Below are 21,801 nucleotides of genomic sequence, written 5' to 3' on the forward strand. Positions count from 1 at the left end.
AAATCTAGTTTTTCTTGTTAACAGCATCGAAAATTTAATTTTTATCGTAGGGCCCCTTAAAAAATATTTTAATGATAGCAAAGATAACTAGAGAAGCACATAAACCAATTCCCTTCGCATAACGTTTAATCCTTGTGCCAATCGATGCAGGTGTGGGTTCACAAAATTATAACTAAATCAAATAAATAGAAAGTAAATGAAAAGTAACCAAATATGTATATTTAGAAAAATCATATGTTTTACTAAAATGAATATATCTACATAAAAGATTTTCACAGCATTTTCATTTGAAACAAAAGAAATAACATTCCATAAACTGCTAGTAAACAATAAAAACAAAAGAATTTCATTGAAATTTATATAAGATAAGATAATTTTTCAAAACTAAACAGTTAATTCAGAAAAAAGACCCTAAAACTAAAAACAAAATAAATTTTAGATTCACTTTATCCAAAACGAATCCATAAGAAAGCCTAAAAGCTTAGCAACTCTAAAAATAACTTCTTTTTTTCTAAAAAAAGTCTACCAATTGTTGCTCGATAGATGTTTTATGTTTTCATTAAAATCTATTCGAATATATTAAAAATTATATTTTTCCACAGCTATTCCAATTCGATTTTCTTCTTTTGATTCTCCTCTTGTTCCATTTCTACAATATCCTTTCTAATTACATTATGAGGTACATATTTTTGGCACAGTGAGGGTTTTCCTTCCGTCATACACTACTCGGTTCTTGTTGTTTGTAATAGTCCTTTCATACGTTACATGCTTTCATGTTAGTTTGGATTTCTGATTATTTATGAATGTTTCAGTGCTTTTTTATGGGATATGCTCATATGGTAATCTGAATTATAAAATATAAATTAGTATAAACAACTCAGATTATAATGAGATATTCCGGGGCAAATTTTCTGATGGTAGTTCAGTTGCGGGCCAAAGGTTAGTAAACAGATTTGAGGCTTGAACTGCAATTATGAGCACTGAAACTCCATATCTAATCAGAAACATTGCCACAACTGTACTTTAAAAATTAAAATATCTGGAAAATAACTTCCTTCATTGGAAATCGTCTAAGTGCTTATTTTTAACTGTTTTCGATGTTTTCAACTGTGAACAATTTTGGAATTCCTTTCGCATTATTCTATAATTTCTGTACAACTTGGGTACCTATTCATAATTTTCACACGTTTTTCTTGTTCCTTCGATTTGGAATAAAATAAACAATTGAATGACAGCAAAAATTGAAGAGTGCAGTGAACGAATTATATAGTTGAGTTCCGAAGAAATACGTACAAGTTCCAATTCCTTTTGCAAGGAGAAAAACAAATAACCTAACAAGGTTTCATTTTCAATTTTCGTTGCCATTAAAATTGCTATTGATTTCTATTTGTTTTGTCGTAAAAAATCACAGATGGATAATTGCAGAATATACAAATATTGTTTTTTCCTTTCACCTCATTTATATCTGTGTTTCTAATTGTTGCAAAAATTATATAAAAATCTCAAATAACTGATTTAGTTATATAGAAAATATATTTTTACCATTGAAAAAGTTAAAATTATTCACATTGTTTCTCTGTCATTGTGGTATTTCACTATTGTGTTGGTTTTATTTTAAATACTAATTGTTTTGTTGTAAATGTATTCTATTTAAAAACGTGTAAATATTGTTTTCAGTATTATATTTCAAAAATATAAAAATCTTCTGTATTTTGTTCGGTAGAAAATAGTATTTGAAACCAAACAAGTGTATATTGTTCATTAAGTATAATATTATTAAATTACAAAATATTATAGTTATTTGTTTAACTATTGGCTTATTGAAGTTATTATTCTTTGTAACTAAGCAAGTTATATGTTGTGTATAAGTCAGCTTGTATCAAAAAAAATAATTTTTGTCTTATTTGATTTATTGCTAATTTATATGTTTCTGATGGCTGGCGTTGTTGTTTTTTATACCTCCGATAATTGAAATTTTTAAAATTCATTTTATAGTGAAACAATATTTTCATTTTATTTTAAACTAAGGTGGAATTGATAGAAATAAACCACATGATGAAAAGCTGTTCGATTTGACTTGTCAAACTGTATTTCAGCATACATTTCTGGGGTAAAACTATCCCAAGGAAAAATCAAGTTGCATTATTAAATCAGCACATGGAGGCCTATACGCTTTATAAAACTTTTGCTAGGTGGAATAGGGAAACATAGTAGAAGGAAGTTCAAGGGTTCTATATGAGTGTTTACCGTATGGTCTGGCACGCATTAAATTTGTGACTCCAATCACAGCCCCCACTGTTTTACGTTGTTACCTCAGTCGGGTTCGTGTATACAGGGTTTAGTCCTAGCATCAAAGTTTCACCTTCGTTGTAAATTAATTACATTGTTAGCATTCCCGAGACTGGAAGGTTCCCTGCTTAGAGTTGGTAAGGAATCATATTTTGCAGCAAAAGGTTCAAGCAAAACTAATAATGTAATTGGTGTTTTATGTTGAAAAATGATGGAACTCGGAAAAAGACTTTTGCGAGTTGCCGATGTGCCCTTCAGAACTCCTTGCAGTTGCTCTGTTAAGTCGATATACTTTAAGAGATGAATGAGTTTCGTAGGTAAGCAGAGTGGTAGTATTTCTGTCTTGAATTTGGCGTCGAAAAATTGGGTAGAATGTGAACAGTGGCAGGTTGAGGTTCACAGGGTATGATAAACGCGTCGTAATAGTTGTAAACCACGAGTCAGTACAAAGTGTAAAACAGATCGAGAGAAACATTTAAATTTTTAGCACTCTCAAATGGTCCCTCCAGTCACGGCAACGTAGCTGACGGGTCAGAAGAGGGGGTGTCTACGGTTGGTGCCCATGCCGAGAATCGGGCATGCCGTTCCTGAACGCGTTTATCCGAACTTTCTTGGCAAATAATGACATACAACAATTGAAACGAATATGTCCAAGCATAAGGGAGTTTGTCGTAAATGTGCTAGTCATTTATTAACCGATAAACTTAAGAACCGGCGTCTGGAATGGCGCAAAATCTTGCTAAAATGGTTTCCAAAAATAAGCATCGACGAATTCTCTTTTCGGACGAAAAACCGATCTCTCCCGAAGAGCAGCCAAAATGATAAAGGTTAAGCACCCAGCTGTTATGAGGCTCTCGAAAAAGTTTCCCTCTAAAAAGGGACTGAAATTCTGGCTTGATAGATTCCCAGTGTGGTTGGCCGAAAATGTGCCTGATTACCGGCTCTGGGCTGATTTGGAGGCGATCGTCTATAAATCTAGGCACCCCAATTTGGATTCATTGAGGGGAGGCAGAGCGGACCTTTTTAAAAAAAAACTGCGTGAATCGATCGACGAAAGGCCTAAACATCATAAACAAAAACTGCTTACAAAGCCGAGGGTTATTGCAAATTATTTTTTAGTATATTTTTAATTTTTTTATAAATATAAATTTTGAGGGGATGGGAGAGGGGGTAGTTGATGCATAATGCCCCATTTAGAGGATATTGGCAACCATATATTTGAAACAACATTGACAGACTTTATGGCTATACTAGGTATAATTTTAGAGCAGTAATACCTTTTTTTTTAAATAGTGAGCTTGAGGCCAGAGGACCAGGCTACGAGTGATTATAATCAAGTAACATTGCACGCATGGGGGAGTGGCAGCAACGGAAGAACATTGTAAACATGGTATTGTCTCGAAGGCTCGAAAACTGTCTAGTTTGAAGAGGACGTAACCGTCTGTCAACGCATTTCGATGTTGAAATGATGATAGATTAAGGAAAACTAAATAATCAGGGTAACACGAGTAGGAACGATTTTTTAAAGAGAATGAATGAACTTGCTTTGAACCGATTGTATTGTACGGCGATGATAACTACAACAAGGGGATGTAGGATGACCAAGAAATGGATCCCTGAGATTGGGTAGGAAGAGCAAAAGGCGAAGGTAGATATTCTGAAAGCTCCGCTAAGAACGTCGATGTAATAAAAATTAATTAGAGGTTGACCACTAGGTAGCAAGCTTCCTAGAGAGAGGGGAGAGCAATTTTCAATGGTTAATATAATGAATATTATTAGCGAAATTACAACATATTCCAACGGCTCCACAGAGATAGTTGTAGGCAGTTTCCTTTTATAGGCGAATGTTGACAGTTTACAACAGAAAGTTAGGTATAAGAAAATAAAGCAAGGCTATCATTGAATGAAAATATGGATAGAAGAATGATAACAAGAATAGGCCAAAAATGTAACAAAAAGTGCTTTTGGTTTCTAATAAATAGTTTTCGAAGTACTTATTTTTTATTTTATGTGAAGTACTTGATAAGATCCTATCAAAATGGGCAGGATCCATCTGAGAATAAACATAATGATTATACGAATATTCCAAGAGATACAGGCAGACAGAATCACTAAAGCCAAGTGTTCACTTTTGGTACTCTCATTCTGTAAATTGGTGTTCTGTTGTCCAGTAGAGTAGTGGCTGCGGGTGTTCATATCGTTCGGGGAAATTTCCAAATGTTTTACTTAATCGAAAATGTCACAATACAAAATATCAGAGCAAGATTTATGGGAAGCGTTGGTATACCTTTTTAATATAAAGAAAAAAAACCCATTGTTTATTTTCCGAAGTTTATGGTGAAAGTATCCATCGAATAGAATGTGCCAAGGGCAGGTTAATAGTGGTGATTTTAGCGAAAAAGACAAACAACGTCCTGGACAGTCACTATAGTTTCAAGTTGAAGAATTGGAAGTGTTATTTGAGGAAGACTTAAGCTAAACTCAAAAAGAACTTGCAGTGCCCAAACAAGGAAACTGGGTATGGTAAGAATTAACGACAAGAGACGTGGAAAGTCAATTACTAATGCGTGAACTATTGTTCGACCGATAAAATCGGAGAGGCTTTTTCTCATCGTATTGGTTGGTGATGAAAAGTGAATACATTATAGTAAACCGAGCCATGCACTAACATCATCAGCGAAGCCATATCCATTCCTGGAAGCTCATGATTTGCATTCGATGGGATTAGCTGGCAGTAGTGTACTATTAACTACTGAAACCCAATAAGTCTATCAATGGACAACGAAATCGACTGTGTTTGATAAGACCGAAACAAATCTTGATTCAGAAAGGACCACAATAGGAACAAAAACACCCTAAAGTTATCATTCAACATGATAACACTCGATCAAGAAACGAGCTAAACGTACTTGGAAACACTGAAATGGGAAGCCGTATTCACCAGACGAAGTCCATTTCGTTAGATTTTGTAAGTTGCGTCCTTAATAACATTCCAGAGATGGGTGGAAGCAGCACAAGAACTCCATGACTAACACTATCAAGCGTGCGAATATTGTAAGGATCTTGCCTCAAGGGCTCTCTCTACGAAGATTACGTAAGCATCCGTCAAGATTCTTCAGTTTGGAGGGACAGCGGGGGGAAGAATTTTTTAAAGAAAAAGGAACGAGTAAACTTCCATTAAACTAATTCTATTGTATGGCGATTAGAGTTACAGTTAGCAATGGGATTGATACCCGAGGTCTGGTAGAAAAATCGACATAATTGATAGTAAGTAAGGTAAATGAGTAACATAATGAATACCTAAGGCAGCTAAAGACTGAAGAAGGGAGTAAGTAGCTCCCGGAATACGTATATACGAGTAATAAAAATATATAGTAGTAGGAAAAGCCACATAGTTTTATTTAAAAGAACTACAAGCATCGGAACGATAATTATTTTTTATAATGAATTCCACTTGCTAAAAGAAAGGTTATTCCGAACACGTTATAACAATAGCTTCACATAGCTTCGTTCAACAGCCGAATCAACAACAGAAAATGATTCAAGACCGTCTGCATATAGACGTCAGGAAGTTCCTTCAAGAAGAATGAAAGTGAGAATGAACTGAAAATGGATCCCAAATGCCCGTCAACATCCACCACCAAGATTTCGAACGAGGAACTTACTCAGTGTATGGGCCAGATATGCATGGATGTGTTAAACCGAAAGCGGAAATGATAGTGAATAGGGCGGTAATTCTGTTGCTTGCTATGGAATGCAATAGAATTAACTATTTCAGGATGACAGCCGAGTGGATCGCGCCAGAAATACATGGTGCACGACAGTGGAGAAGGGGCGCAAGCTTCTCGGCAGGTTCTGGAGGGAACTGAAACACATTTCCGCAAACGGCAACAATGATTGACGCTCTATTCTCTAATTTTATATGCGTATATATTACAATGGAATCCTGTGGGACTCCATATGATGGAGAAAAAACGTTGAGACACAACCGTTGGAGGAGACTCTATTTTTTCTACCATTGAGGTATGGCGAAGTCTAGGAGAGAATAATTGGTGGAAAGCCATATAAGCGAAGTTTATTGAAAAGTAGGTAGTGTGCAACGGAATCGGAAGTTAGTAAAAATTGCAATATCTTTTCTTTTGTTCAAAGACTTCGCTACAAAGTTGGTAACTTTTAAAAAAATATATATCTCCTTCGGGACCTTTACTGTTGCTTCGGAATGAAGTTGCTGAAACAAATCGAGAAGTAATCCTTTAAGCATCTCTAGAGACTTTCGGATATGAAGGAAGTGAAAGAGTGATATTTGGTGCAGTTTTCGCCAAGTGTAATATGAGTTTGTCTATGTAACGAAATGATATGAGCATTTCCCTAGAAAGATATTTAGGAGATGGTCGGGACCAGAACCGGCCATAACATCAACTCTATCGTTAAGAAATTAGACAATGGAATGCAAAATGCACAGGCTGGAGGAGGACCACCAGTGTGGGATGAAGCTCACATGCAGTGTAAGCAAAGTAAGGCTCAGGATTAGTATCGGAACTTATGTAGATGAACTATATGTTAAGTGTTTTGCACGCAAGTTTTTCCAGGAAATCGTATATTATAAAGACAACCTAATGAATGTCCAATATTCATTCCTTTGGGGTTGAAGGATATCTATACAGTTTTTCTTGTCGTATTTTAAATTGTTTTTTTTTTTTCATTTGATTTTTATTATCATCAAACTTGATGTTGTGCAAGTGCTAAGCCAGCAGTAGAGGGATAGCATAAAGACAAACACAACCATCCGTGACCAGCAGCATTTGAACCTAGATGAGAACGTAAAAAAAGCGGAGGATAACGACCGGTAATTCATCAACACTGTGAGAGCTAGATACAACGGGGAAACTAAAGAAAACTGCAGTACTCTCTTAAGGAAGAAAACATCCGAAAGTGTATCGAGAAACCTTTCGATAAGAAAAGTTAAACAAGAACATGAAATGAAACACGAGATGCGAAATTATGGACGAAATGCAGAAGAGAAATGTGAACAATGAGAAATTTTTAGGGACAGGTGTTTATATAACAGGGGCGGCGGCAACATGTTGCTTCACAGCCATCCACATATTTTCTTCTGTGAGTTTAGCTGTTAGCAAAGTATTAACATCTGATTGATTTCATTGAGAAGGTCTTGATTTAATACTCTAGAATCGGGCCAAGTTCCAAGTGAATAGAGAGAAGATTCATGCCAGATGTAATAGATATTGAGAACTCCAGGAGATTGGTTCTGAGGTTCCTCTTATTTTGCTAATATGAAGAAAATGGAAAAAGCTCACTGTCCAAGTTTGACGGTTAAAACCTTTGCAGAAGACGCTACGAAGGCAAAACAAAGTAAGATTTAACTATTCTAAGTTATGCAGGTAAGTGATTTGTCCTCCGTCAATTTGGTATAGACCCCATCCCAGTTTATTGTGTAGAAGTTGAGGGTTCCTTAGTCTGTATGCACTCGATGTCGGACCAAACCACATGGGGCTTAGCACTCAAGTATTCAAAAATCCAGGTTGGGGGCAACTCATCAGATGCTGTCTCACCTCTGCCCTGGGAGCAGCGTGTTCAAAGCGGTTCATTCTATACATACGAATTTGCAAAAAGGAGAGAAGTGTCTTGGTTGGTACGGTCACGGTAATTGCACGGCTGAGAGCTCACTAGTCAGACCATCCAAGTCGATGGGAAACAGAGCAAAGATTGACCTAAACAGTGATGGCTTGACACGTTATACGGTGATTCGAAAACCTCACAACTCTTTCGGTACCAAGTTTATAGTTTTTGAGAGAAGTGGCAAATCTAATTTAGACGAAACGTTACCAAACAGGACAGCAGCTAAAGAAGAAGGTAGGGAAGATCACTTTTTGATGGTAAAAGCTATTTCAAATAGTTTGATGTATCGATTTTCTCCTTTTTCTTTAGCTTTTGTCCTCTCGGTTGTAGGCATGGCCCGGGTCGATAGGGTTTCAAATTAACAACTATTATTTCAAGGCATCGGTCAATTTTTTGGTTTTTTCTCGTTGATTTCGCTGTTCAGGCCAATCTGAGCTAAACACAAAATACCTGGTCGTATCACCGAAGACGGCTCTCCCGCATTGGATGCAATCCCACATCGATCCCAGATGTCATCATTTAGGATGCAATTATAACGATCCAACGAAACATTTTTATCTCCATTATCACGAGGCGGTGTTCATTTTTTTGGTAGCCGGTTAGTAATTGAAGTCATAGAGGTCGACATGGGGAATGATACCGCGGTCTGTTTAGTGTTTGAGACATTTTTTGTTGTGCCAATCAGAAAGAACACCAGTTGTTAAATGCAGGTTGCGCTGCTGAGTGAAGTGCTTTCTTTGCGCAGTTCTTCGTTGTCTATACAAAATTGATAGGATTGTCGCTCAAGATAAGCTTTTTTGTATAACGTTAGGAAAACATCAGCTGCATAGAGCAGTGTATAGTGGGCGGTAATTTTTGTTTGTAATGTTTTTTATTTTCCTTTAGCATACAATTGTTTCGGAGACCACGTGCGTTTACAGAATAAGGAAGAAAACCTAATTCTTTTCTTAATATATAACCATCGTAAAAAATAAAAACATGGACATAAATTTCAACTGTTGAAAATTTTTTCACTCCTTTTCTCGGATCCATGAAGTGCCTGTGATGACGATTCTCTTTACGATTCAGCATGATTAATACACAATAGCACTGTGACCTTCTCGATGTGGAGAAATTGTCGTTTCGGAGGAAGAGAAATACAAGAATACATTGAAAACAACTATGTGAAGGTACAAGAATTGAAGAAGTTCTCCTTGGGAAGTCATTTTCCGGGATAAGCACTAAAAATTATTCCAGGAAAATAGTTTCTGGTAAGAAGACTTACAGTCTTCATGATATATAGTAGAGCCTACAATATAAAATGTGAAAGATCAAATACTTCTGACCTAGTCCGCACAAACCATGATTTTTGTAGGAATCCTTTGAAGCCTTATCAAAGTCAGGAATTGACATCGACTTCCTTTAATAATTTTCAATTTTTTAACTCTGTGGAAATTTTCAATTATTAAAATACATATATTCCTTGGGTTAATTTTTTGATGAAGCTGGAATAAAAGTTTTTTTTTTAAATAAATTGTATAACGTCAATTTACCAGAAAGTCTGATAAAATTCAATATTTTTAGGAGATAAATAATAGACTTTCTTAGAAGGATTTGAAATCAAAAACAGAAAAATTTTGGATTCACAGAAATAGCGAAGTATGGCACGTCCGATTTCTGAAATTCATAGTATCCTTCCGAAAAAGGGCGGATTATGTATAAACAACAACAAGACCAAATTAATATTAACTAATATTAGTGGTAACATTTGATTTAATAGTTATGAGGAACTCTTATTATCATCTAAGTTTTTCACTTCTGTAATTGTGTTCACCCCATGTTTTATTTTGATTATTGCTTAACATATGTACATTAAGCTCATTTGAAATCATCAATAAAGGTTCTATGGAGTCGTAAATGAAAACCGACTGTACCGAAGTGTATACACCACGATTTCCCGCTGTTGTAATTTAAAATAGTCCTGCACTTTTTAAGCTTTCTATAATCGTCCTGTCTACAACAGTAATAATATCTAAGAAAACTAAGAATATCAATAGAATCTATGAAAAGAGGTAAACATATATATTCTCGCACTCTAGCTCAGGAGTAGCCTATTTTAAAGAACTAAAAAACATTATAACAGTGGATAAAGGGCTAAAAAGGATAAGGTATAAACTTACGATAAATTCAAAATATTTTCAGCTACAAAAATTGCTAAAACAATTCTCAGTTAATTTCTATGCATTTCGAGGATTTATATAAGTATTGCAAGTCTAGTGACGTTCCTAGTGAGTAAACTGTTGCTCCAAAAGAAGTTTATTATCTGCGGAGGAGCCTTCTCCTCCGCGCCTCATCTCAGCGTGGTGTATTATGAATGTGCGTAGTGAGATGCTTGGAAAGGTAGTCAGCACGAGCGAAACATTTACCGCAGGATTCGCAATGATAAGGACGCTCGCCAGTATGGATACGTAGGTGACGAGTGAGATCCGATTTGCCACCGAACGCTCGACCACAAAATAAACAGACAAAAGGACGCTCTCCTGTATGCTTGCGAACGTGAAGTTTGAGGTTCTCCTTGGAACGTACACATTTACCACAAAATGGACAAGCAAATCGTGATGTTGGAGGTCTGAAAGAAAATGTAAATGTTATTATTATATTTTATTTAAAAAGTATAGTGTGGTTGGTATATTTGCTACCATAAAATAATAGTTAAATTATTTGTTGCCTTCAATAGGTATAATGTACAGTGCAGGTAAAAATAATAGGACACCCCATGTTTTCCATGAAATCTTAAAATAATAAAACAATTCCAAGAAGGCGTGTATACATCCGAGATAACGGCGCCGAATTACATTCTTCTGAGTAATTAGCTGGAGTTCCCCCGAAAACATATCCAGTGATTGAAGAAATTCGAATTTCAGGTAGGTAAAAAAGATACTGTCCGGATAGCTGAGTGGTTAGAGCACAAGGCTGTCGTACGGAAGGTTGCGGTTCAAATCTCACTGGTGGCAGTGGAATTTGTATCGCCACTTCACGTCGGATACCAGTCGACTCAGCTGTGAATGAGTACCTGAATCAAATCAGGGTAATAATCTGACCACATTGCCTCCTAGTGTACCGTTACGATCTTGAATGAAGTGCTCTAACACACTTCAAGGCCCTGATCCAACATGGATTGTTGCGCCAACGATTATTATTATTATTAATAAAGATAAGGCAGCAAGGAAAAATCATTCTCTGGTCATTGGAGTGTGAACATGTGACCAGTAAAGAAGACGAAAGGAATTGGCTTTTAACATTTAAAGGTGATTTTTAGTAAATTTTGTTTAGCGAATACGTGATAATGGGTAGAGGAAAGCGGTTGACTACGGCAGAATCAAAGATTATACAAACGTTACATGACGAAGGTAAGCCCACAGCGGAAATTGCTTGGATTACGAAGCGCAGCAGATGTGCCTTCCGTAATGTTATTCGGGATCCCGAAAATTATGGGAAGAAAATGTGCACAGGGCGGCCAAGAGCGGTCCTCGGTCTGAACGGAGGATTATTAGATTAGCATCCGGAAAATTGCGGACAAGGCAGGCGTTGACACTGCCATTAGAAATGTCTGAAACATTATCGCACGAGCAAAGCATCTTAAGGGCTGCAAATTACAGAGAAAACCGCCTCTCAGAGAAAAGCACAAACTGGTCAGAATGGCTTTTGCAGAAAATCACTTGCGTTGGAAGAAAAAATGGCGCCGTGTAATTTTTACAGACGAGAAAAACTTTAACCTCGATGGATACGGCGGTTTCAGCTATTATTTCCATGACTTAAGGAAGGAAGAGAGAGCGTTAAGCAAAAGACAGTTTGGTAGCGGAAGTGTAATGGTTTCGGCTGCTAGAGGATACAATGGGCGGTCAACTATTCGGGTTTTAAGTGGGAAAATAGACAGCTTCCGGTATGTGCAAATGCTACGTGGGGAAGAGCCGTTCATTTTCCAGCAAGATAATGTTGCGATTCATAGTGCAAAGGTCGTTCAGTAGTATTTTTAGCAGCAACACACTGATGTTTTCGAGTTTCCGGCGAAGTCTCCTGACTTAAATATATTTGGGAATTGTGGAGGGCAGCTGACCCGAATCGTTTATGTTGAATCAAAGCAATTTGAAGACGTAAACGAATTAAAAAACCCTATTCTTTCTGCATGGGACCAAATTTCCTAGTCGACTCAGTTGAGAATGAGTTCCTAAGTCAAATCGGGGTAATAATCTCGGGTGAGCGCAATGATGGCCACATTGCCTCCTACAGTGCACTACTCTCATCACCCCGGTGCTAATTTTCTAATTGTATTCCGATTTTATACTAATAAAAATTATTATATTCATTTTAAATGATTATTTCCTCCAGTTCGAAAGTTCTACACAAAACCCAATAATCTTTAAATCTCCTGCAACCCTAAACCCTATTTAATAATTACACATACTATACTTTTGAAAATGATTATTGATTTTTAAGGTTTTGTGTAAACCCAAAATCTTAAAAATTTTTGTAAACACAAAACTTTATTAAAATCGGTTTACTGTCTGTCTGTCTGTCTATCCGTCTGTCTGTCTGTTTGTCTGTGTGTCTGTCTGTCCGTCACACGCATTTTTCTCGGAGACGGTTATAGCGATTGACACCAAATTTGGTAGAAAGATGGGAACTGTGAACGCTCACGCATACAGTGAATTACATCCTTTTACGTCGAATTTAAGGGGGGGGGGGTCCCCATACATGCAAAAGGCGGTGTAAAATTTTTTTTCATCAAATATAGTCATGTGGGGTATCAAATTAAAGGTCTCGATTAGTACTTTTCAAAGCCGATCTTAGTTTTGACATTCGTTGGAAGGGTGGGGAGTGCGGGGGGTTGAAAGTGATCACTTCTTTAAGGAGGCCATTCTCAGAAACTACCAAACGGAAAAATCTGAAAAAACTCAGGAAACTGCCACTATATGGTGCCTGGGCTCCGAAATACCTTCCATGCCGATATCTGTTTAAATAAAGTTAATAATAGTATATTACTACATTTTTTTGTAATTGGTTAGAAACCTCCCTTAAGTTCATCCTAGTACCATGAAATTTTGCAGTGATATAGGCTATAATATAGAGCATGATCTTACCAAGTGGGCGGTGGTTGATTGCCCGGGCTTGGAGTTTTCCCGGGGGCGCGGAATAGAGACATTAGATATTTTCGTTACACATAGATAAAGGATCTTATGTATTAATCCATTCATTCAATATTCAAATTGTGATAAAATAGGGCATATTGCCGCGGAGTGTGACTCAAATTCACGCTGTGTGGAGGAGAGGAGGGGCCACATAATGGACATATTGTGGCGTCCGATACCCGGAACTGAGATAGGTGTTAACAGGAACTGAAAAATAAAATTAATTCCACTTCAGTTTGTGAAAAGACATTTACGATTTGCATTGCTAGATAACTTTCTTAAAACAGTTTTCGCGAACGATGTCTGGATTATGGTTTAGACTGGGGGAACCGTAACGTGCCAAAACCAAATACAATATAATCGCAAGGCAGCTTTTTGTTAGCTATGGTAGGTGGGATATAGATGCGACGCCCTTTTAATTATTATTTCGACAAAGTTTCTACAGGAACAAGCAGGTAATTTTATTCCCGATAGGAAGAGAGCGCTGTAGGAACTGTCAGGCCAAAATGGGTAGATTGTCAAACTGAACAGTGAAAATGGTGCTTCAGTAAACTTTTGTGAAAGGCTTCTGCAAAACAAAATGCAGTTAATTTATCGCCTTAGCAACAGGGAAATCATAACTACCATAGGAGATTTGGAGCATAAATCAGAGAAAGAAAAAATCTACTGGATGTGGAGAAACAAAGCTTTTGGATTTGGAAGAAAACCTGATAAGGCAAAGCTAAGTTGTGCAAAACATGTTTTGTATAGGAGATCTTCCCAGCATCATGGGAAAGACAGAAGCTTGAGTACCTAAAGTTGATGAACCTTTGGGCGATATAATTATTGATCGATATATCTTTTATCTAAAGCTGACGCGGATGATGATTATTTTGATGAGTTGATGGTCAAGAAGGAGTTCAGATTGGCAGTAAGATTTCCATAAAGCGATCTCACCTATAAGAGGGAAATGGATGCCGCAATAACCGCAGTCAACAGAGATCCTGGAGATGGAGCATCAACAAATGATCTTCACAATTACCTGAAGAACGTTATCATAAATACGGCCACAAACATACTTGCCCCCAGTCGCGAAAAGAGTCGCAACGACTGGTTTGACGATGAATGTAAGCAAGCAACGGAACGGAAGAGTGCTGCATACCGAGTAATGCTGCATTATCAAAAAACGCGGGCACGTGCGCAGACTTATCACGAACTCCGACGAGCGAAGAAGCGACTTCACAGACGGAAAAGAAAGCCTGGGAGAACTAACAAGTCTGTGAATTTGAAAAGTACAGGGAGCAACCGCGTGTAGGTTTTACCAACAAGTCAGCAGGATGAAGCCTTACACACCTCGATGTTCATCCTGCCGAGACAAAGAGGGAAATCTGATTTCTGACAGAATGGGCATATTGGAGTGATGGGTTGAGTACTTTGATGAGCTACTGAACTACCAGAACATCGGCGAGTTGGAGGTTCCGCCAACTGAAGACGACGGACAAATACTGCCACCACCAAGTTTAGGAGAAACAGTCCGTGCAATTCATCGGCTTAAAAATCATAAGTCGCCAGGAGCCGATGGAATTACAGCCCAATTGGTTAGAGATTGAGGCGACCAATTACACTAAGTTGTTCATCAACTTGTGTTCAAGGTGTGGGACAGCGAATCAATGCCTGACGGCTGGCAAAGAGGCATTATCTGTGTGTCTCATACATAAAAATGGAGATATTACACAGTGTAGCAATTATAGAGGTATCACGTTGCTGAGTGCCATTTATAAGATATTCTCCTCTATCTTGCTAGGTCGGATAACCCCATACGCCCAGAACATCATTGGTCCATACCAAAGAGGCTTCACTCCAGCCAAATCCGCAACAGATCAGATTTTATCTCTGCAGCAAGCGATGGAAAACTGTTGAAATATGGACATCAGTTGCACCATCTCTTTATCGATTTTAAAGCCGCCTATGCGCGTTCGAGAGAAGAATCCTCCGACTCCGCCAAAGGAAAATTGCGCCGAAGTAAGGTATATTTGAAGGTTTTAGAACTGCACTGCACTGCATTAGCAGACCTCAATTTATATTCTTCTCGCCTCCGTGATGACAAACAGACATGACCCTGTATGCCGTGTAGGTCCATGGTGGCTCTTTGATGAGGATGTGGTTACGCCTAATTCTCACTCATGGTTTCCTTTATCCAAAGCTCTGCTTGTTACGGATATTGGAGAGCAGATGATGTTCGTGGAAGAAGTTGTTACCCAAAATTGTCTGGAATTTGGCTAATTCTGATTCCTGCATGTGTCATTATATTTGTGGGATGGAGCAAGATCATGGCTTGTGCAAAAATAAATTATCAACCATGCCCCGAAAAGCACACATAAAACCTTTCTGAACATAGAAACCCGTAAGCAAATCGCCGAACACAAGAAACTAAAGACTAACCATTGCGATTGAAGGTAAATGCAGTGATCTAGATTTTTGATGTTATCTCCAAGCTTCTATAATATAAGATTTTGTATAACAAAAGAGATTTATTGTGCGGAAGAAAGGCTCCGAAGTTGCTACGAATAATAATGATTTTTGTGTCCTACACAACCCATTAAGAGAGAACCTGTAAGTTGTTGCAAATCATTTGAAGATTCTATTGAGGATTCCTTTCTTAGTAAAAGGGTTCGATGCGTACAAAAATTTTTTAATTAACATATTTGAGCAATTTGCGACAAAATGGGAGCCATCCCACATCCCTCCCAAGAAACTTTCGGGTAAGCAGAAAACCCCGCTTAGGATGATCAAAATTACAATTTTAAAATGTTCCATCACCAATTTTAAGTGCGGCCATGTCGCCTCTCCTGAAGTTCGAGTGGACAGAATGGTTTAGTGTCCACTCTTCCAGACAAGTCAACCATATTCGAAATTTTCCACTTACTGGTGCGTTTTATATAGTTAAGGAGTCTTACAGCAGAAATGGGAACCCACTTTCTCTTCAATCGGTGCATTCTAGCACTAAAGTTATTTTATATATATACATAGAATTTAGAAAGAATTTGATAGGGAATTAAATTTCCAATTTAACCACATATTTTTACCTTTTATCCCTTTGTCGTTCGGCAGCATCGACTCGAAGAAAATTCAAAATTGACGCTTCTTGAGGATTCAGTCCAAGAACTTGATCACTGGGAATTCGCTCAGCATTAATTAAGCTATTAATCGAGGTGGTTGAGTGTGATGATTCAGGTTCCATTGATGACGGTGGCCGTGACTGTAAATATGGATTTTGAATGTTATTGTTTTTGAATGAAGTGGCCCAAAATGAAAGTTGTCAACTTCCTACTTTATTCCTACGGCTCAATGAACTAAGCGCCATTAAATCATGAGCAGGATTATATATTTTTCACTTTTGAAAACTAAGATAACTACGTGTATTATTTTCTTGATGTATCTTATAGTCTTGGGGTCAAAAGAATAATTTTTAAGGTAAGACAGGATAGATTTAAATTATGATCCATCTTCAGCAGAAAAAAAGGATCTGTATCTATACATGGAACAATACTCACCAATTTATTTGTACTATGAAGTATTCCTTCAGAGCTACTAATTTTCGGTTCTCCAGCTCCGCTATTATGATCCGAGAAAATTGCTCCTGCCGAATCCACTGTGCTATCTTGATCATCATCGTCCTTCTCCCGTTTGATATTCACCCGTAAGTCGGTACCACTCTCATCTAAGATGGTTTCATTTGAACTTGTAACGACATCTTGGCTCTGTGCATCCATACTGCGACGCTCTTTCTTACCATGTAGGCGTTCCAGTGCGTGATTCAACCGATGCTTCTTAAAGGACTTCAAGTAGCGAAACTGCATCCCGCAAACATCACAAGTGAACAACTTATCAGCGGGCAACCGAGCCCTATGGTTCTGCTCCTTGTGTTTAGCATAGGCAGAACGGTAGCGGTACGACTGACCGCATTGTTCGCAGATGAAAGGCTTCTCCTCATTCGGTCCAAGGTTGGCGTGCTGAAGGGCGGCATGTTGTTCCAGTAGCCAGACATTGGGGAAGTTAGCGTTGCAAACAACGCATCGGGTTTCTTCTTCAATGGGCTCTGAAAACAAAATCGAATCTGATACAGGCTTAATTAGTGGCGGCGGTGTTGACGAGGTAGATGATGAGGAACTTTTTTCTTTACAACTGGACGTTTCCGTACTAGACAATTGATTATAACGAAGACCGTCCACCATGGACAAGCTCGACCGTCTCCGGAGAAATTCACTAAGCGAATCCTTTGAGCTATTGCCATTTTCGCGTAAATCATTTTCTTCTTCCTCTCGCTGGACGGTTTCTTCTGACTTCTTTTTCAGTTCTTCGACTAAGCTGTCTTTTTGGTAGGACAGTGGAGTTTCCTGGTGGAAGCTAGTAACGCCAGTCGGGTAGCGATGAGCTTGTTTGTAGAGCGGCGAAGAACGTTTGCAAAGAAATTCCTGCTCTTTCGAAAGGATTTCACTAATTGACGATGAATAGCGGAGTGGATCTTTTGGTGAGAAAAGAAGACCACGATATCTGAAAAAAAGAACAATGAGCGAACATTAGTTTTTTCCTTATTTTTTGAGAATGAGGGAGCAGAAAACGGTGATTTAAAGTGTGGTAAGTCCTGTTCTCAAAAAATATCTAAGTGAAAGATTTGCCCCTCAAAATGGTAAATTGTTTTAGTCTAGACATATTCTAGAATAAACTTAAAAATCTAAAATTGTATTTGTAGGATAGCATATCTGATTATACCCAAAAGTTTACAGAAGAGCGCCAGGGCCTTGCAAATAGAAGCTCCCAGCTCCCATTTTTAAGGTTTTGTGTAAAATCGATTTACTGTCGTATGTCTGTCTGTCCGTCTATATGTCTGCCTGTCTGCCACACGCATTTTTCTCGGAAACGGTTATAGCGATTGACACCAAATTTAGTGAAAAAGTGGGAACTGTGAACGCTCGAATTTAAGGGGGGTGAGTTCCTATACATGCAAACGGAGGGTGTACATTTTTTTCCCATCAAGTGTAGTCATGTGAGGTATCAAACAAAAGGTATCGGGTAGTGCGGGGTGTTGAAACTAATCATTTCTTTCACGGACGCATTCTCAGAAACTACCCGACCGAAAAATCAAAAATAAATCAGGAGGCTGTCACTATATGGTGCCTAGGGTCCAAAATATCTTCCATACCGATATCCCTTCACATGCAGTTAATAATAGTATGTTACTATAATTTTTAGTTATGACCTGCAAAATTCTCATTAGGTACATGCTACAATCATAGCATCATAGATTATAACATAGAGCATGATCCTACTAATGGAAATCGCACTACTACTAAAAAAGGTAAAAGTTGTCGCTTCTGTGCAAATTCAAGACTTTGAATGTCAGTATCGCCCAAAATATATATTTTCATATAATATAAACTTATACCTATTACGTGCTAGGTACTAATGGGACAAGTTCCCACCTCATACCTGAAGCGTCCAGCTTGCGGTTTTCCGACTTGTTTGTCTTGAATTATATTCTGGAGATACCAATGCCAATCAATATGAAACCGGAATACAGACAGACGCCCTGGGGGTAGTGATAAAAAGAAGCGGCTCGCCAAATCCGTCTCATATGGAAGTGAAGAACTGGCGCAATTCGAAGGCTTCGCTGAATAAGAGACTTTGCTGAAGTACAGTCTGAGTAGGAAATACTAAGGGATCAGAAAGTGCACAAGATGCATGTATACCTGCATAGTCTACCATATTGTCGACTAACAAGCAGAACTACCTAGCAGCTTGGTAATAATGGAAAAAATCCATCAGTTTCCATTTATGTGCCTTCTCGCTAGCTAATTCGCAAAAGTAGGTCGGGTTTTGCGGAACTATTGCTGGAAATTATCAGGGTTGGGAGGAGGGAATCACTGATGAAAGTCAAATGATTTGGTGAACGAGCCGGGCTCCCTTAATGGACAGCGCGGCTTTGAAATCATTTACCATGGGCCGTTTCGACAACTAGGCGTGACGATGATCAGGATCATGGCTCTACCTATTGCAACTTCTTTGTTAGAATCTAAGGCGATTACTTCAGCAGGTTCGTGAAGTCAGCGAATGAAATGAATTGGGGAAACATCATAGTAACCCTTGCTGTAACAAAGGCTCTTTGAGCGTTTTCCGCAATACGTGGACGTGATGAAGCAGCGAGTTCTAGACCAGTATCGCTTGTATTTCGGTGACCATTCCGGCCGTCATTGGGGAAGGTGTACGATTTCAGGTTATCACAGAAGCCAGCGGACAACAGTTGATGGGAGTAGAAGTTAACACATTACCAACGCCGTGTTATACTGAAGACAGCAAGTTCCGAACCGGTCGAAGCACTGTTCATCGTCAGGTTGAGGCCACTGACGTATAGAACAATTTACAGAAAGCATGTATGGACTTTTTCACAAACCTGCCATCCTCAGGTTCTATGCATCTCCAGCTACTCCGAGTCTCCAGTGTTAGTCTAGAATTACAGAGAGTTTTCAGTAATGGAAGCAAAACAATATTTCTGTGGATTTTCGAAATCGCCTGCTTGGAATACTAAGCACCTTGAGTGAATTGTTGCCGGAAGTTCCCGTCATCTCGGAATGGTATTTGCAGAGGTTAGTGAAGGGAAAGCTCCATAACGACTGAAGAAGTAATGGAGGAAGACCGAACTGAAAAACGTCTAACGGTAGAAACTACCATACATAAATTTCGAATTCATCATCCAAATTTTGCGGTTGATCGGATGATCTTGTCTTATAACATCGGAGGTGTGTAGTTCACATCGCGGCACAATGAGAGATGAGTCTCTTGATTGTGACTATTTGTAAAGTAGGTTGAGGTTCGATTTCATTTAACTTAAAGGATGGACCATTTTGCTCTTTGAATGGAGTGAAATTAGCCCAGAAACGAGGTGGAAGCCGAAATCAGGCTTGGTTAGTCGCCCTGACTAGCCTCTCTCTCTTACCTTAGTTAGTGACCTGGTTTGCAGTAAATTTACATTAAAGAGGCAACTTTGAGCTATTGTAACTTTATCAATAATAGTATGATTTTAACCAAACCCCGACAGCATATATAATCTATGTATATTGCCATAATCTATATATGTTACTGCATTCAACAGGGGTTTCTAGAAAATTTCTCAAAGCCATAAATAAATCGGCATGATTGATAATAAAAATAATAGTGGTAGGCTTGATACGCTGGATGGGGATTTAAAAGCCTCGAGATTGCACCCAAATTAGGCATTCGATAGAGCCAAATGGCGAAACCGATCACGACGAACCGACCCCGCTTGTGAACGGGACAAAGGCTGAAGAAAAAGAAAAAGTCGTAGGCGCAACAATTCATATTGGATCAAGGCCTTGAAGTGTGTTAGAGCATTTCATTCAAGACCGTAACGGTACATTCTAGGATTACAGTACCCTATAGGAGGCAATCTGGTCAGCATTGTGCTCGCCCGAGATTATTACCCTGATTTTACTCAGGTACTCATTCACAGCTGAGTCGACTGGTATCCGACGTCAAATCACGATACAAGTTCCACTGTCATCAGTGAGATTTAAACCGCGACCTTCTGTACGACAGCCTAGTGTTCTAACCATGATTGATGAGATTGTTTAAGGAACTTTGTGCGGAGGTAGACAAGAACAGCGGAACAGCGTACAGGGTTTTCATTATGAAGAGAAGTGGGCGAACACCATGACTGACCTGTCCGCATCTTCTTCTCGATATAGTGATAGCGCCCTCCCTCTAGCATAAAGGGGAGCGTAAAAAATATAAACAAACGTTGGAAGTCTTCCCCATACCTGTGGTAAACAAGGAAGAACTTGTAGAAATTTGCCGGAAAATCGGTAATAATAAAGCTACCGGTTTGGACGCTATTCCAAATAGATCCCTAGATTCACTGAATTAGAGCCAACTGGTTTAGTAACGTGTTTGAGGCATGCATGGTAGAAGCAGCTTTTCCCGCTCGGTGGAAGAGGCAAAAACTAGTTTTGCTACCAAAGCCCCATAAGTAACCGGGATATTCATAATCATCATCATACTGCCGGATTTCTCTTATAGACATGGTAGGAAAGATGTTAGAAAGGGTAATTTGCAATAGATTTCTCCCTGCCATAGAATATAGGGATGGCCTATCTGAGTGACAGCTCGGCTTTCGTCGAGCTCATTCAACGTAAATGTCGTGATAACATTGGACGTCAAAAATGCGTTCAATTCAGCCAGCTGGTAATAGATGAAATACTCATTGGCTAAAATGGCTGTCCCTAGTTATTTGACTATCCTCCTCGAAAGTTACCTCTCGGAAAGGACACTTTGGTGCGATACAGATGAGGGACCTAAGCAGGGCTCAGTATTGGATTCTCTCCTGCAGAGCATGATATACAATGGGGTTCTTGTCTTTCCCGTGCCAAAGGAGGTACCGATAGTTGGTTTTGCAGATAATCTGGCCATGGTTGTCGTCGCGAAACAACCTGAAGATGTGGAAACGTACGCTAACGAAACCGCCAGCATCATAAAAGTGTGGTTGGAGATGGTTCAGCTTGATCTTGAGGAGGAAAAAACGCAGGCGGTCTTCATTACCAATCATAGGAAAAGGAATACTCGTTAATACTCGTGTTGGTGGCCACATCACTTCAAAGATGATTATCAAATACCTGGGGGTGGTGATTGACACGAAAATCAATTTGAAGGAACA

At 38.6% G+C, this 21,801-nt stretch overlaps 1 protein-coding gene across 8 annotated transcripts in view; it reads right to left on the reverse strand.

The window, feature by feature from the left end:
- Positions 1-297: 297 nt before the first annotated feature.
- LOC119657894 (protein tramtrack, beta isoform) overlaps positions 298-21,801 on the reverse strand; it is a 500,286-nt gene continuing 478,782 nt past the window's right edge. For 7 of the 8 annotated variants that reach the window (XM_038065041.1, XM_038065039.1, XM_038065038.1 and 4 more), the window contains 3 exons: positions 16,628-17,627; positions 16,160-16,332; positions 298-10,534 (listed from right to left, as the gene is read on the reverse strand). In XM_038065041.1, coding sequence (XP_037920969.1) covers positions 10,261-10,534; positions 16,160-16,332; positions 16,628-17,627 — 1,447 coding nt within the window. In that variant the 3' untranslated portion in view covers positions 298-10,260. The remainder of the gene's footprint in view (positions 10,535-16,159; positions 16,333-16,627; positions 17,628-21,801) is intronic. The other variant, XM_038065046.1, reaches the window with a different exon arrangement.

This window comes from Hermetia illucens, chromosome 5 (genome assembly GCF_905115235.1).
Source record: "Hermetia illucens chromosome 5, iHerIll2.2.curated.20191125, whole genome shotgun sequence".
In the NCBI taxonomy this organism is placed as follows: domain Eukaryota; kingdom Metazoa; phylum Arthropoda; class Insecta; order Diptera; family Stratiomyidae; genus Hermetia; species Hermetia illucens.